At 36.8% G+C, this 17867-nt stretch overlaps 1 protein-coding gene across 4 annotated transcripts in view; it reads left to right on the forward strand.

Moving 5' to 3' along the window:
* The window catches only part of LOC144974985 (scm-like with four MBT domains protein 1), a 51144-nt gene that overhangs the window by 9847 nt on the left and 23430 nt on the right, over positions 1–17867 (forward strand). For all 4 annotated transcript variants that reach the window (XR_013645840.1, XM_078918593.1, XM_078918594.1 and 1 more), the window contains exons 3-9: positions 2004–2092; positions 4149–4389; positions 10107–10195; positions 10615–10864; positions 14153–14256; positions 15342–15600; positions 16357–16439. Coding sequence is in view for 3 of the 4 variants with exons in the window: in XM_078918593.1 (XP_078774719.1) it covers positions 2004–2092; positions 4149–4389; positions 10107–10195; positions 10615–10864; positions 14153–14256; positions 15342–15600; positions 16357–16439 (1115 nt within the window). In the remaining variant the exon portion in view is untranslated. The remainder of the gene's footprint in view (positions 1–2003; positions 2093–4148; positions 4390–10106; positions 10196–10614; positions 10865–14152; positions 14257–15341; positions 15601–16356; positions 16440–17867) is intronic.

A 17867-nucleotide genomic window follows, 5' to 3' on the forward strand; every position in this document is an offset into this window, starting at 1 on the left:
CTCTCACCCACTTCTTGAGACCGCCGATTCGTTCGCACACCACCATCGCGAAGTAATTTTGACCAGCAGTTAAGCTTAATAGCCAATATTCTCAACACAAACATATAACATAGAAACGATTGAGACATTGAGTATGCTCCGGTGTATGGGGTGAATTTTAATTCAGAAAAGTGAGTGGAGCAGGCACTTATGTTGGTAACAACAAGATATGAAGTGAATAGAAAAGTGCCAGAAGACAATAGAGAATAAAAAATTTTTTATTCTCTATTGTCTTCTGGCACTTTTCTATTCACTTCATATCTTGTTGTTACCAACATAAGTGCCTGCTCCACTCACTTTTCTGAATTAAAATTCACCCCATACACCGGAGCATACTCAATGTTTCAATCGTTTCTATGTTATATGTTTGTGATGAGAATATTGGCTATTAAGCTTAACTGCTGGTCAAAATTATTCGCGATGGTGGTGTACGAACGAATCGGCGGTCTCAAGAAGTAGGTGAGAGAGGGATCTAGTAATGACTTTGAGTTTGAAACGAATATTTTGTGTTCGTGGATAGCTCACACGGTAGAGCCACGCTCTCACCTGCCAGGCGGAGTTGTCGTACCAATAAGGTCGCAGGTTCAAACCCCACCACCGCCGCGAAAAATTTTTTATTCTCTATTGTCTTCTGGCACTTTTCTACTCACTTCATATCTCAATGTGCATCAAGCATCGTTTATCCATCCATATACTCACCAAACACAACGATTACTGTAGTGTTTCTTGACACAATTTCCTTATGGTTGCAATAGTATGCATAGAAGACAAAGGATCATGCGAGTTCTTTCAATATATAAGGATCTCCATGCAGTCACCAGTCGTGCCAACTTTTCCACTCTTGGGAGGATCTCTTTGATTTTTAAATTATGAAATTTTATAAAAATTTTAATTTATAAAAATCCCTATGTAATTTTACTACTTTTTCGATAATGTATTTGATAGTTGTGTATATTGTAAATGAATTTAATGGGAAATTTACAAAAAAGTTTGATTGATTTGGTAAATTTAAAAAAATCATTAAAAATTTTTTAGATTTACTAATACATTGAGAGGCAAAATGTAATTTCAAACGTAGACAAATGAATTATATTTTTGTATTAAATTTGTGATGTATGGGAGCAGAAGTGCAAATTCCAATTTTTTTGTCTCTGGCTCCTATTTTCATTAGACTGGTTTACCTAATTTCAATGCCAATTATTGAGAACAGCTTGCACAAACCGTCCTTATTTATCATAATAGGGAACAGAAAGATAATTGAAAAAAACAAGATAAGAATATAATTATCAACATGAAAGTGATCTTACCATGAAGTGATACTTTTGTCATCCTTATACAAAAAAAGTCTATACTGTGTCTTCTATCCCCTTCTATCTGTTTTCCAACATGCTCTCTGTCTTTGTCTTGGAATGAGATTTCTTGGTTTTGTCCTGGCCCTGGCCGGAGTCCTGGCTGGGAGGGAAACAGTCAAATGCATAGAGTTATTGTTTTGGGAGATGATATTTTTTTCCTTGTAAATCATCTCTCTGTTATGTATTATTATATTTATTTTGAATGTATAATGTAAGCATTTGAGTGTATTCCTCTTTGTTGGATCTTGTGCTTGTGTCCGGATGGGACTTTTAGGTGATCTCAAACTAAGTACATTGGTGGTATGCTCTTGGAATCTACATCTAATCCCTATTTGTTCCCAGTTCCCCTTTGTCTTACCTTTTCTTGGGTGCTTTAATTGTAATTCTAGAACTTTTTACTATCCATTTTCTTCCTTTTTACTGGCGCTGATATAACCTAAATGTGTTGCAAGCGCCGTAAAACCCTTAAAAACAAAACAAAACATACAAAAAAAGTCTACAGTTCTTATGTTTTGTGTAGGGAAGGTGCTCAGTGTGGGGATTGAAATGTACTCGGAAGATTCATCCAAGGGATCGCTGGTAATGATTCACACAACTTTCCTCTATTTTCAGTGGAGGATTTCGAAGAAGCAGAATTTGTTTGGGATGATTACCTAAAAGAGACTGGAGCTTCAGCAGTTCCTCCCACAGCATTCAAACATGTGAGTTTTTATTGAATGTTATTCGTAGTTTTTTTTAAAGACCATTATTTATTACTGTTGTTGTTTCTGATCCAGACACATTTGAGATTGTGCCCTTAGTCCCATGCCAGGTTGTTAATGTAGAGACCTTTTTCAGTTTTTCCATTCTGCTTTAGGCTAGTGTTTTCTGTATAAGGATATGGAGGGAACAGATGGTGCATGAGGTCTTAAAGCCTGCTGTATTTGAAAAGTAGGGGATAAATTCTATCTTACGGGTGGTCGCATAATTGACATTCTGGAGATTGTTGAATTTAGAACCTATTCAAGTTTTAGTTAAGTTTGGCTGTGTTTTACAGTGATGCCAATCTTCCGCGGATCCGAGGAATTCCTCCTTTTTGGAGGTTTCTCCCTTTTTTCCTCGGTTCCTCCCATTTTTCCTCCGTTCGCAAAAAAAAAAAAAAATAGATTTTTTTTTAAAATTAAAAAAAAAAAAATTGATGCATTATTATACTTTAACTTCTAAATTATTAGTTTGCTGTCTCTGCTACTATTACTTACATCACCATCACCACAACTGCTACCTTAACCATCACACAATATGATCCTCGTAATCTTTGCAATATGATGGTGATATCATATAAAATATAACTGCAATATATACATTAAATTTTTAAAAAAAGTTTTATGTGTTTTATGACTCCTTCACTTGATCTTTGAATGGATAATAAATGTTCCCAAATTCATGGGAATTAGTCCCAGATAGCCTTATTTGGCACTGTAAAAAACTGGGTGGGGTTCCTGACCTCCCATAGTGGGCAGGGAGGTACATACTGTCTCTTCTACCCCCCTATATCTGTTTCCAACATGCTTTCTGTCTTTGTCTTGGAATGAGATTACTTGGTTTTGTCTTGGCCCTGGCCGGAGTCCTAGCTGGGAGGGAAACAGTCAAATGCATAGTTATTGTTTTGGGAAATGATATTTTTTTCCTTGTAAATCATCTCTCTGTTATGCACTGCATTATGATTCTTTATATTATGTATAATTTGTAAAACATTTGAGTGTATTCCTCTTAGTGGGGACCTGTGCTTGTGTCTGGATGAGACTTTTAGTGATCTCAAGATGATAGTGTGCTTTTGGAATCTACACCTGTTTCTTATTTGAACCAATTCCCCTTTGTCTTCTCTTTTCTTGGGTACTTTATTGTAATTCTAGAACCATTTTCTTCCTTTTTACTGGCGCTGATATGATCTTAATGTGTTGCAAGCGCCGTAAAACCCTTAAAAATAAAAATAAATAACACTTTAAAAAAAAGAATTTTCCAGGGGGGCATGCCCCCGGATCCCCCTAGTAGGAGTCTGCCTTCGGCAGCCTGAGCCCGCCTTTGGGGGGCATGGTGAGACGTCGATCATCTTCCTCCTTTTTCATTTTTTTCTGTTGGCATCACTGGTTTTAAAGCAGAAAAGTGAAAAAGTTTACTTTAAGATTAAGAGTTGACTTTATGCAGATTTCACTGTAGGGCCTATATATGTTGTGTGTTGAGAAGTTGAGGATACTGTTTATGACATTTTGGTGTTTGTTTTAGGTGTGTAGATTGACTTAGTAGTTTTATGCCACAGCTTGTATTTTCCAAGGTAAAGCTGCTTTTAAAATATTATTTATGTTCATTCGTCAATAATGTTCTACCATAAAATATGGTTTAGATGTGCTTACACCTTTATCTGACACATTTTATAATTATTATCTATTTGTTTGCTAGTGTATTCGTGGTTTTTGTACAGTCATGCTGGCAAATGCATTGTTTGTTGTCATTTAAAAAAAAAACGTTCAACAACAACAACAACAACAACAAATAAAAATGGTTACCTTTTCAAATTGAACAGTGTTTATTTAAGTCTTATCCTTTTTAAAAGCAATCTTACACTTTTTCTCGTAATATGTTGTATGAGCCATAATGTGAGCTGTACAGTAAAGGCTATTATTTTGTTTTTTTAAATAAAAATTATGATCATATTATTCATTGATTGATTCATTCAATAATTAATTTTTTATTATTTTCATGACTTTTTCAACCTCAAAGGTTGAACTTAGTTTACAGAGTGGATTTGTCAAAGGCATGAAGTTGGAGGCACCAAACAAACAGAACCCCAATACTTACTGGGTTGCCGCAGTGGTGATGACATGTGGGCCCCTCCTCAGATTGAGGTATGAGGGTTTCAAGGAGAACAGTTCTGCTGATTTTTGGAGTGACCCCATGACCTCAGATATTCATCCAGTTGGATGGTGTGACAAAAATGCTAAGATATTGCAGCCTCCGATAGGTATGGTATATTTTGTCATGATTTCGGTGGAAATTAATGGTGAAATGCCACAAAATTAAATTTGTTGCGATATTATTTGTTAATTGTGAGCCAAACTTATTTGTATAACTAGGAACTAAAAAGTATGTTGCATGCATCACGTCTCATAGTTCAAAGTATGTTCATTTTTCAAATGATTTTTGTGAAGAGCACTTAGTTTTCAATTTCATAACTTAATCCTCATACTTTCTCTCTTCAACCCACTCAATGGCCCTTATAATCATGTGAATATGGATCATTTACCCTACCCCTCATCTCATTGTCATAGCTGATCGGGTGTCACTGTGCATTAGTACTTTAATATTAAAGTACATTAAATTTGTGAAGACAGATTTACATTGTCATGAAAACTTGTTGATCCAATGTATTTGTAACAATAGACAGGACAAAATCATTTGGGACTCACTTTGGGATTTGACTTTAGGGAGTTGGAATTAAGAACAAATGTAACATTCCAATATTGAGTGCACACTTAAAAGGTAAAAGTGCCAGTCAAAATGTAACAAAAATAGAGGAAATATGACTCATATAGTAAAACAGTACAAAAATACAATGTTTCAGCCTTCTGCTTTGTCAGGCAACAGACAAAACACGCGGAAAATGAAGAGAAAATAAAAGGGAGGGAGAAGAGGAGTGAACATGGGAGTAGAGAGACTGAGAGAGATATATAGAGAAGGGTGGGGGGGGGGGGGGGGGGGGGGGGGGGGTAGGGGTGTTGCAGAGAATTAATTGAAAGGAAAAGCTTTATCTCCAGCACTCTAAAAATTGAGTCCGATTGTCTTTGTGAATACTATTAGACAGTGACGAGAATCTTCCGCGGATCTTGGAATTCCAGGATTTTGGGACTTTCTCATAAATTTTTTGCTGATTTTGCTATGCCCAACTTTTTCCACTGATAAAAGATCAGGTCAAGTGATGGATCCGTGAAAAAATCACCTTCATGTCTTGTGTCATAGTTTGACACCTGTGCTTAGTTGCATGAATGATAGTGACACTCCCATTTTTATGGCGCCAGTCTAGACTAACTGATGCCAGATGCCAAAAGTGAGACGACAATTGATGGTTGAAAAGGAAGGGGATGGGGTTGGGGGGGAGGGTAAATGAGTCTCGATTTTTATTTGTAAGTAGGTCAAGATTGGTAGTACAGTTAAAGGTCCGTTTAAAAAGATAATTATATCTTCCCCCTAATTAGAAAAAAAACCCAAACCCATCAATTAAACCACCCCCTCTCTCTCTCTCTCTCTCTCTCTCTCTCTCTCTCTCTCTCTCTCTCTCTCTCTCTCTCTCTCTCTCTCTCTCTCTCTCTCTCTTCCTCTCTCTCTCTCTCTCTCTCTCTCTCTCTCTCTCTCTCTCTCTCTCTCTCTCTCTCTCTCTCTCTCTCTTTTTTTTTTTTCATGCATCTGGTTATTGAGAGATGATATTAATCAGTTACAATTACAAGGGTGCTCAGCTTAGGTTAATCTTTTTACCTTTGTTTTTATAATGTTTTACAGTTTTAATTTATTATTTGTAAGATCCGTAACCCCTGGTCACTAGTAACAAAGATAAAACAAGTAAAAACAAATACTTTCAGGCCTTTTGACCAAAAGTTTATTCTGAATCTCTTGTATTTTTATTTTTTTAATGTTTTAAGGAAAGGAAAATTCATTACCTCCTATAGTGGGCAGGGAGGCACTTACTGTATCATCTGTCCCCCGATAGCTGTTTTCCAACATGCTTTCTGTCTTAGTCTTGGAATGAGATTACTTGGTTTTATCCTGGCCCCTGGCTGGGAGGAAAACAGTCAAATGTATAGTTAGCTTTGGGAGATGATTTTTTTGTCTTGTAAATCATTTCTTTTGTTATACACTATCTTATGCTTTGTTTACATATTATATGTGACCCTACACCATGAAGCGGTATTAAGTCGGGATTTGGAAAACGAAGAAAATCTGTTTTAAAGTGAAAATGGTCAAAATAATCAAATTTCAGTTTTTGATAATTTTGGTAATTTCAGAAACTACATTTTTCTACATAAAATCATAATAATTCAACATAAATATTTGCAATAAGTTGTACAATTTCAAATTTTAAAATGCAACCATTAGTGACGCATTCAAAACGAGAGTTGACTTTCGCTACGGTTTTTGAAGTGTTCATCTTCAGATACCACTTGTTGAAGTAGGATTTGAGTCTGGTGACGTCCTCGCTGAGTACGCTCTCGAGATGGGTCCACACTTTATTTTGAGTAACAAGTGCCCAGTCGTCCGAGTATCCCAGCCTCAGGGAGGAAGTGTTCTGCATGTCGCTAATGTAGACGTTAAACAAGATTGGCGCTAGTACCGAACCCTGATGGACCCCAATCTTCAATTTCCTTACTTTACTCGTAGCGTCTCCCAGCGTGACGTGGAATTGTCTTTCCCCTAAGATTGAAGAGAACATCTTTGTAAGTTTGAGCATTAATCCTTCCCACCAGACCGTATTGTACGCCGTCTTTAGGTCTATAAATACAGCACCTGTTTGCTGTTTTCTCTCGTACCCTGGCTCAATATGCTCTGCAAGGGCAATGACCTGTTCCGCGGTGCACCTCCCTTCCCTGAAGCCCACCTGCTCGGGTAGCAGAGCAGCGTCTAGGACCGGCCCCCATCGGTTTAATAGAACTTGCTCCAACAATTTGTAAAAACAGCTCAGTAGAGATATGGGTCTGTAACTGTTGGCCACACTTGTGGGAGCTTTCCTTTTGCAAGGACGTCAGACATTGCCTCTGCCAGCCAGGCCTGTGCTCTGGGGCCCAGATGCGTCACCATATCGGGATATACGCTGTCTATCCCTGCTGCTTTGCCGTTCTTTACCTCGCTAATGGCTGCACCCACTGAACGGGGATGTCCAGTCGGATTCCTCTGCAGGTAGCGAGTCCAGAATCGTACGGTACGACGCAGCGCTTAAGAGCGAGACAAGGGACCCGTTTGCTACGGTTCTTTATATTCTTGGCAATTGTGTCTGTCTCACATTCTGGTGCAGCCTTCACGTAATTCCGGTCCGGATCCAATTTCTTTATCTAACGCCAAGCGTGGCGGCTGGAGTGTGTAAAGTCAAGATTTTCCACGGCTCCTGCCACCGTTGCTTTCTTCCTTCTGCCAGAGACTGAAGTAGTCTATCTGTTACGTCCTGGGACTGGGTCTGCTGGTACTCCTTGTACAGCTTTTCAGACTTTTCCAAGGGGTATAGAATTTCTGTTTGCCCCGTGGAATAGAGCGTTGAGTGCTCTTTACCAGTAGCCTGTTAAATCTGGTTATATTCTCGGACTTGGGAGATATGGCAGAGCAAATCTGCTCGATGTAGGAACTGAATTCCTCCCAGTTAGCCTTCCTGAAGTTCCATCTGCGAAGTGGGAGAGACTGCACCCTCGGTATTGTTACCCCCGCTGTGACAAGAACCGGCCTATGCTGGCTATGCGGAAAGTCCCCGGGACTGTTCGCCATTCGCACCTTTCGTAACGAGGGTGAGGTTAGGAGTGTACTCCACTTATGGCGGGTACCCTTGGCTGTAGGATCATACACTAGGTGTAGATCGTTGCAGTCCATCCATGAGTGGAGTTGTCTACCTGCCTCATTGCAGTCTCAGTAGCTCCATTCGTGATGGTGGCTATTAAAGTCTCCCAGACAGATGGAAGGATGGCTGACCAAATGTAGTCCAAATCGCTCTAGGTGCTTTGTAGATATTATGCAAACACAGTCCACCTACTTCCATGGAAATTCGGTTCACCCCATTGCTATCCGTTACACTCTCAATGACCCTTACCTTCGATGGCTCTTTAGCGTAAACGCTAACCCCGCCTTTGAGCCCCGAAGTGTCCTCTCGTTGGACCACCGTATAGCCTGGGATCTGGAATCAGGAAGGTTGCATGCCTGTAAAGGTGAGTCTCCTTTTAACAGGAGAATATCGACGCTATGGACAGCCAGTAGCTTTGACAAAAGCTCATTTTTTGTCATACTCTGACTATCGATATTGAGGGATAGTATATGCGTCAGGTCGCTATTCCCGATATAGCATTTTCCAGTTGAAGATATATTGGGACGTTCGCTTATTTTTCGAACATGCCGACGACCCTGGCAACACGAATGCGGTAGTATTTGGGTAGGCGGCCGACCGCTTCGCCATTGAGAAACTTGTTGATTGTGTACTATCATGAACATATTAGTGTGGAGCTCGAGATGGCAGAGGCCATTTGGGCACCGGGTTGGATCTCCATTAGTCACATATTGGGTGAGCAGCTCAGGTGGCTTAGGCTCGATACCCGGGATGGTCTTGTGACGGTCAACCGGGGTTTACACCTTTGCCCTCGATATGCCTCAAGCCCCCTCACTGCGTCAAGGTTGAAGATCCCGAGGGGGACTGGTAAGGAATAAAGTGATTCGCTCTTTCTTATTTTACCCAGTCATTCCATCAACTGCAATTCTTGTAAGGATTCATGTAGAGCAAATGATACTGCTTATGGATGGAGGTGAACAGGCATGTCAGAAGTAAGGCTGATCTTTTGCTCGGACAGATTACACGTTACTGAAAACATGTTGGTGATTTGAAACGATGCTCCAGTTGGTGTTTTTTTTGTTCAGAGGAAAGCTGGACTTCGAACGACACGTCCTCTGTAGTTTCATGCTGATCCCGCATTCCAAGATTGGTAAATTGGTGGTTATAAGGTCGTCAGTTTTGTAATCCTGCACCACTGCCAATGCTACTTGTTGAGGCGATGATGACAAGTGCCGTTTGTCATGGTCTCAAATGAGTAAAGAGCTACTCGACTATGCATAGAATAAAGATGTGAAGATTAAGGCCCCAGAATTTACTAGTTACTTTAAATGAAGAACAATTAACGATTTGTTTAAGATGAAATAAAAAGAAAGATGAAATTTAATTAAATGAGATGAATAATGATAATGGCAGTTACAAATAGATAGATTGAGATATTACGTAACATATGACAATATGATATCTGACGGGTAGGCCTGTGAGGTTCCACATCTAGTTGAGAAGGGTTGTATTTTTCCTCCAACGGTGGGCTCAGGTTTGATCCTTGCTCTTAGATGAGTGATCTGGTAAAGGCAAAAGCTCCGGCGTCTTTGTGGTGGAAATCAAAATTCATACAAAGTCCCAAAAGATAAAAGTCTTTAAGTATATACAAATAATGTGAGGAATGGAACAGTTGTAGAGAGAAGTGTGTGTAGAATATTAGACCTATCAGCTTGTATAATAAGTGGCTACGTGACAGAATGTAGAACGAAAAGTATTCACGAATTTGAAATTAATTCGAGGGAAGGCTAGTAAAGGAAAGATGATCTAATATTAGAAGGTAAAGTTTTTCTAAGCCTACCGAAATATAACTGGAATGAGATGAATTCAGTTCTTACTAAAATAAAAATTTAATAAAATAAATGTGAACACTCATTACTGTGACGCCGTTCAATCTCATTATTGCACGACACCAATTGTCGATGCATGTTATCCATAACGTTTTGAGACTCGTCCGAAATAAAAACGTTTACGATGAAGGTATCTGCCAAGTTGATAGGATAGGGTAATGGCAGACCTACATAACGTTTCCGATTATTAAAAAGCTGACAGCTGTATTATATTTACTTTTATCATTACTTAAACAAAATCACATTAAATCTTTTCTTTTTCCCCATATCGGTTTTCAGCAATTCAAGAAAAGTACACGGATTGGAATGTACTCTTGCAAAATGCTCTCAAAGATTCAATCTTAGCTCCATCATATCTACTTGACAAAGTGAGTAATTAATTTAAAATTAATTTTAGTGATTAATATTTATTGAAATCTCTAGGCTTTTATATTTCTTAAATAAAATGGCAAATCAGATTCTTGAAAATCATAGGGACACAGTGTGGAGAGTTCAGGAAATCCTGGGCAGAGGACTTTGTGAGGGGAATTATCTGACAAGAATAACATTTTCAGCATTTTGCCATTGAATGCTTTTCTTGGAAATATACTTTAAAAAAATTCAAATTTGATTTTAGAAAGCTTTTCTTTTTTCATATTAGTTAATAGGCTACTATAATTCACACCCCCCCCCCCCCCCAGCAAAATATTTGTTTAGATTGCGGGGGGGGGGGGGGGGGGGGGGTTGGGATTAGAATGGTTCTGGATTCCTGTCTTATTTACCAAATTGATAAAAAAAAATTTCACAGTCCACAGGCGCAACACCAGTTGACCAAATTCGGGAGGGAATGCAGCTTGAAATCCAATCAAGTTCACACCCTTACCATGTGTGGTTGGTGAAAATCCTGGAGAATGTTGGTGGACGCCTTTGTATGCGATATCACGGCATTGAAGGAGGCAGCAGTAGTTGTCATGACTTTTGGATTTTTTACTTAGATGATCGTCTTCACCAAATTGGTTGGTGTCATGAAAATGGTCACAAGTTTATACCTCCTGCAGGTGAGAATGTTTCATTGACCTGAATACTGATCTGTCTAGTTCGTGAAGGAAGACTGACTTTTTCTAGTATTCGTAAATTAAGAAAGTTCTTTAATTACCTTAATCATTAATCTTATTTTTCTAGGCAGGGTCCTTTGACCTCCCATGGTGGGCAGGAGGTCACACTGTCTTCTATCCCCTTATATCTGTTTTCTGAGTTGCTTTCTGTCTTTGTCTTGGAATGGGATGACTTAGATTTGTCCCAGCCCTGACTGGAGGGAAGTAGTCAAATGTATAGTTTATTTTTTTGGAGATGACATTAATTTCCTTGTGAATCATCTCTCTGTTATGTATTGTTAGTTATGTATTCTGTCAACATTTGAGTGTGTTCCTCTTAGTGGGTTCCTGTCCTGGTGTCTGGATGAGACTTAAAGGTGATCTCAAACGAAATGCATTGATGGTATGCTCTTGGAATCTACATCTGTTTCCTATTTGAACCAATTCCTCTTTGTCTTACTTTTTCTTGGGTGCTTTGATTGTAAATCTAGAATATTTTGACTTCCATTTTCTTCTTTTTACTGGCGCTGATATGACCTAAATGTCCCACAAGCGCAGTAAAACCCTTACAAACAAAAAAAAAAAAATCTTATTTTTCCATTTGACACAGCTTTTACATTGGGGAAAAAAAAAGTTAGTGTTTTACAAAGCACATGTATGATGACTTAGACCTTAGGTTGGTGAAAATTTAAGGATATTCACATGACATGGAAGGAGAAAAAATTTATATAATTTTGACAAAGGTGTAGGTTAAAATTGTTTCAAATGAATATCCACGTCACTGAATGATAAATAATCTATGTACTCATATGATATATGAATATGAATGGCTTGTAGACACTATTACTATTAACCAGCTGGAAATGGCTCGTGTGTCATTTGGAGTATGCTTTCCAATCTATATTAACTCTTCACAATTTATGTTTGCCTGTATTAAACCTGTTTATTTAACAAAGACTTGCTGTTCCTCTCAGGAAAATCTTTCATTTTTCAAAATCTAGATCAAGATTTAGTCATCATTCACGATGATAATTTTGTAAACAAACCTGGGGTCTTCAATTTATTAACTTTTGAATCATAAACCAGGTTTGCTGGAATTTTCTTCAGAAGATTTTTGTTTGGTAATAATCAATGACGTCATTATCCAGAATGTTGTTTCTGCCCTCAAATTTGACGGTTTGCTTGTACACTCTCATTGAGGTCTTTGTCAGTTGTCATGATTGGAAAAATCCAAATAAAGAGAATGATGGATGGAAGGGAGGAGTTTGGTATCATATTGTAGTATCATTTTTAGTAATGAATCCATGTCAGTCTTTGTTTAAGAGATATGGAAGACGATATTAATTCTTCGTTTTTTTACTTGCATGGCATGAAAAAAGCTGTGTGCCTGAGAAAATTTGTTAAAATATGGTAGGCAAAACAGCCAAAACGGTGACAGTGAGCTCTGACCACTATCTTGGTATAATCATGTCAAAGTTCCGGAAAAGATTAGGGTGGCTTGTTGGAATAAACAAGAGAGAACGCCAGAAGTTTTAATGAACCACAATATCCTGTTTATTGACGTAAGCTTTCCATCGAAAGCAGGAAGCCTGAATTTCTGTTCTCTATTACTGTTTTGTTACAAGAATAACTGTGTTGATTTTTGTTATAACTGTAACCAGCAAAACTATTATGGTGTTGAATGTATTGAAAAATAATTTTCAAGTTATTTAAACCTTTCTGATTTCAAAGATCATGTAAAACGTCAATATCTGTTGATAAAAAATCACTGAATAAGTATTGAAAAGGGATAAATAGGATTGTGATTGCTTATTTCACAATACATTTGAAGCTGTTATTTGGAACATCACTTTGTTGGACAAGCCGCTTAATTTGAATTTCTGTAAATGACAGAATTTTTGCACACGTTTGTCGAACAAGAATGGTTTCATGGTTTTGATGAACTAAACTGAGCAAAGAGAGAGAATAAAGCAGAGCAAGTTGTGCCGTAGCCTCTGTGAACTCATAGCCTGATGCTGACCAAAAGATTTCGTCATACAACAAGAAAAGAAAGTTAATTTTTGTGAGTTGTATTCTAAAGCTCAACCAATGGAATCATTTATTTAATTGAGCACCACTTACAACTCATTTTTCATTTTAGTGTTGTGATATAAATGTTTTGTCAGTTTGTGAGTATTTATCACAATATTTGTACACACTGATGAATGGATTGCTTTGAGATACATCCCAATGTCATGTATTATTTTCTTTTGCCTGTGTTAAAATTTGAGTGGTGATCAGAATCTTAAGACAGCTAAATTAATTAGTTGTGAAGACCAGCTCCTTCATTCCCCCCCCCTTTTTTTCCCCCTACCCACATCCCTTCTCATGCCATCCCGCATAGTGTGTTGTTTGAGTTTCAACATTTCAACATTGAATAATATTCCCTATTTTTCCAACAAAAAGGCATGGATAGCTTCATCAAACTAGGAAACATGGGTGTGCAAACATTGAGATAAGTTGGCTTCATCACACCTTATGTTCCTTGTCTGACAGCCTTGTTCATGATGTCTGACAAAACATGGAATGTTTGATGAATGCATGTTGCACTGTATTATTTTTACTGGTTAATCGAATGCATATCCAAGAAATCAAAAATACAAATATCCTTATTGAGAATAACTGTAATGGAATCATCCTTTGTCTTCAAATAAACAAAATGAAAAATGGAATCAAGCCTATTACCAACCAGTCCCTCTTGTATGTTTTACTTTACCTTATACTCCTTTGGCCATGTTGGAGAACAACAAATAATTGGATATTGGTGCAACGATCTATTTGATTTTAATGCCGCTTTGATTAAAATTGTATAACGTATTGTATTTTATGGTGAAATGGGATTCACGTGTCTCCAGCTCATTTTGCCTGTATTTAGACCAAGTGTTGACAGTTCATTGTACAATAAATGTGGTCATTAGATATGATCTCTCATCATTCACACTCATTCTCTTTTATAATTTTTCCTACACGTGTGTTATTAAATGTTATTAAAAATGATTACATTTTAGATAAACAACTGAAAGGATGCTTTGTTTTGCTAATGTTATATTTACCACACTAGGATATGCATGCAGTCTTGATAGTTCAGATGATGAAAGCCACTCATGGAATCAGTTTATTCGATTGCCACTTAATTTGAATGATTTCTGCATAACGGCACTGTTCCAATTAAGCGGCTTGCACTGTATTCTGAATTCTTCCTTTTTGTTTCAGTTGTTAAGACATCATGTAACAAAAGTGAGGAGAATCTCATTCAAGACATTGAATCTGCTTTGTTGGAATCTCAGGAACTTCGATCACTGGCTGCCATTTTTAAGGTGAATATTTTGAATTTGCTTCATAATCATATAATGAAACAATTCGACTTTGTCAAGACACCCTTGTTTCACGATGCGGTATTGAAAGCTGTATTGAAAATACAATGAAGAAAGGCTCTTGTTTCGGTAAGTCATTTACATTGATGTCTTTGGAGAATATTATGTATGGTTTTATATTTTTGGATTGGGTCTCCCCTTAAATACCTATATTGACAGAAGATTTGATAACTACAATAAGTAGTTGGGAATTTTATTTCTAAGTTGGGAACAAAATAAATTCAACGCCTCTTGTTCCCTTTAATGAAGTAAAATGTACTAACATTCCCTGCCTCTAATTTCACATGATGTTCTTGTAATAAACGAAATAGGTTATGTTCTTAAATTAGCACTTTTGATTTAAATTTAAATTTTTTTATCAGCCTTCTATCTTGGGGAGAAATGGATATCTTTAATAATTTGGCAAATTCATTATTCATACTAATTTAATAATATTATTGGCTTGAATGTTAGAAATCAGACTAAGACATCCAACTTAACCATTTATATTATAATTTAATATTTTGTTTGAAATTCACTTGTTACGAAGACCAACTTTAGAGACAAAACATGCGCACATTTTTTATTTACTCACTCTGCTGTACAGGTACATAATTGTTATTTGTTTTTTTCGGATCTAATGTCCTTCTCTCGATGGAACAACTTATGTATTCATGTAAAGGTGGAGTTATTAAAAACTTCAGAAATTCAGAAAGATTGTTGATAATGACACATTGATGCATTGCAGTTACATAATTTAGACCAGACATAGCTATATTAAACTGTTACAATTACAAAATACAACACATGTTTTAACTCATGAGTTCATGATTAATATGATTATACATCTTCAAGAGATAAAGTATAAAACAATATAAGGATCTGTATTTCAGTTGATAACTATTCATCAGAATCATAATAGTTGGAAAGAAGATAAGTATAACACGGTAAAGGAGTTCATATTTTATGTAATAACCATTCATCAAAATCATAATAATTGGAAAGAGGATCTCTATCTATTATATGTAACTAATTGTTCCTCATTACAGGATAAAAAAGAGATTGAATCCCACGGTTTCAAGGAAGGAATGAAGTTAGAAGCTGTCGACCCTGTAAGTCTTACCAATATTTGTCCAGCTACTGTATCTGAGGTGATTGACAGCAAATATTTTTGTGTGGAAATTGATGACTTGTTTTCACAAGAATCAACAAGAAATAAAACTCAGTTCTATTGTCACTACAATTCTCATAATATCTTCCCCATGGACTGGGCCAGCAAAAGAGGTATCAAATTGACTGCACCACCTGGTAAGTTTTAGTTTTAAAAGTGTAATGAGGCCTTGAATCAACAGTTATGTGTGTGTGTGTGTGTGTGTGTGTGTGTGTGTGTGTGTTGTATGTGTGTGCCTGTAATGTGTGCATATTGTTTGTCTTTGGTATATATGTGTTTGCTTGTCTATTAATGTGTCATTTTTAAACTGATGTTTTTCAAAATATGGAACATTATTTTTAGAAAAAAATGGATTTAATGCAGCAACTTCTGATAATACATATAATTGAAAAATATATATTCACTCAAAGAAATGTAGTCCAGACCATATACAGTGAATCAAACTGTTTGATCTAAAAAATTCTCTATTGGTATCCAGAAAATTTATTATAATAGAATATTCTACTTTAGGTGATTTATTGATAAAATATTGTGCCCTCCTGCATTGTTCTTCTTTATAGAATCTATAATATTTTATCTATTAAGTGAGCTAACATTTCAATTCTCCTCTATACAAGTATCAATAATTAACCATCCACTTTGTTTTTGCTAGTTTTTTAAATGCATGGCCAATATTATATTTTTTAGAACTAATAACATTTTTCTCTCAGCTGAAATGAAAATATTGATAAAAATTGTGTCAACTAAATGTAGAGTACTTCAAAAATTTCAGCACAGAAATCACACGTTGCAGAATTTGAATACAAATACATTTTGCATTTTATATCAAGAGCAAAGATTTATCTATGTTTTAAAAAGAAACGATGATCCACCATTTTCATCCTTTTTCTCAGGTTGGGGAGAAAAAGAATTCACATGGAAAACTTACCTAGAGATTAGCAAAGGTACACCTGCACCTGAGGATATTTTTAATTTGGTGAGATTTTTTTACCTGCATGACTGATGTCTTTATGATTAGCCTTTTATTAAACAAATGATAAATGAACAATGTCTCATAGCTTCTTGGATATATAGACCTTTTATTTAGGGCACAGGTGTGTTGTGGATATCTATTGGATGCAGATATATTGTCTTTCGATAATCGCAAAAAAGTCTTGCATTTAGTCCAGTAGATTTAAGCTGAAAAATAGGGTTACCAAAAATAAATTGACACCAAGCTAAGTTTAACTTATTTTGGTGAGCAATTTATGCTGATAAACATAACAAATATCCATCAAAGTCTAACTGTGGGGAAAAAAAATTATAGATGAATGAAGATATACTTCTTTTTGTTTAAATTATCACTTAAAAAAGAATTATGAGTATGTTTGGTTGAGGCACTAGAAACACCTCTAAATTCTCCTTATATTTTTAGATTTACAGATTATGTTATCTTTAAAAAAAAATTTTACCTTACATTTTACAAGTATTGATTTGAAATGATAAGGTTGCACTGTAAACCCTCTAAAAACAATCAAAATTCCTTTGATGACATCATGCGCATATGTTCAAAGCAGATTGACATGAAATTTGTCATTTTGTGTTTGATGAGATGGTGTAAGCTTGTAATATCATGAGCATCAGATCATAACAGAATGGAAAAGAAATTTGATGTAGACATTCGGGCTAGGAGTGATCATCCTGCTTTGTGTCAAGCAAGACAAACAAAATGCTGTTAATTGAAAAAAAAAAGTTTTAAAAATTGAGCTTTTATATAGCGCAATCTCCACTAAACATGCTCAAAGCTCTTTACAAAGGGCCCCTGGCCTACAGCAACACTTAACATGTAGGACGGGACATGACGTCTGTTAGGCGATATTACAATTTTTTTTGGACAGAGACAATGCTGTTAATGGCCAGGTACCCGTTTTACACCTGAGTAAGGTGAGAGAATGTGAGTAAAGAGCCTTTTCCAGACACTCAATTATGAGCAGAGCGAGGCTTGAACCCAGGACCTTCCGATATGAAAGTGAGTTTCATACCACAAGACCACATTGCCACTACCACTACTACTGCAACCACTACCATATCATCATTACCATCACTACTGCATCACCAACATCATCATCATCACCATCATCACTACCACCACTACAACACCCACCACCCCATCATCACTTTCTGCTGCAACCATCACCACGTTCACTACTATTACATCATCATCGCATCACTACCACCACTACTGCAACCCCCATCAGAAAAAAAAACATCCCAAAAAATCAGTCGACCTCAACTAGGGATCAAACCTCAGACCCTTTGATTACTGGTCAGACGTGCTACCATTAGTAGTAGTACTAGTGGCGATGATAGTCGTGTATATTTTGAAGAAAAAGTGATGGATGACCAAGGGAGTTGGAAGGGCAAA

This window comes from Berghia stephanieae, chromosome 6 (assembly GCF_034508935.2).
Source record: "Berghia stephanieae isolate SIO BIC M18660-M18661 chromosome 6, UCSD_Bste_1.3, whole genome shotgun sequence".
NCBI lineage: Eukaryota > Metazoa > Mollusca > Gastropoda > Nudibranchia > Aeolidiidae > Berghia > Berghia stephanieae.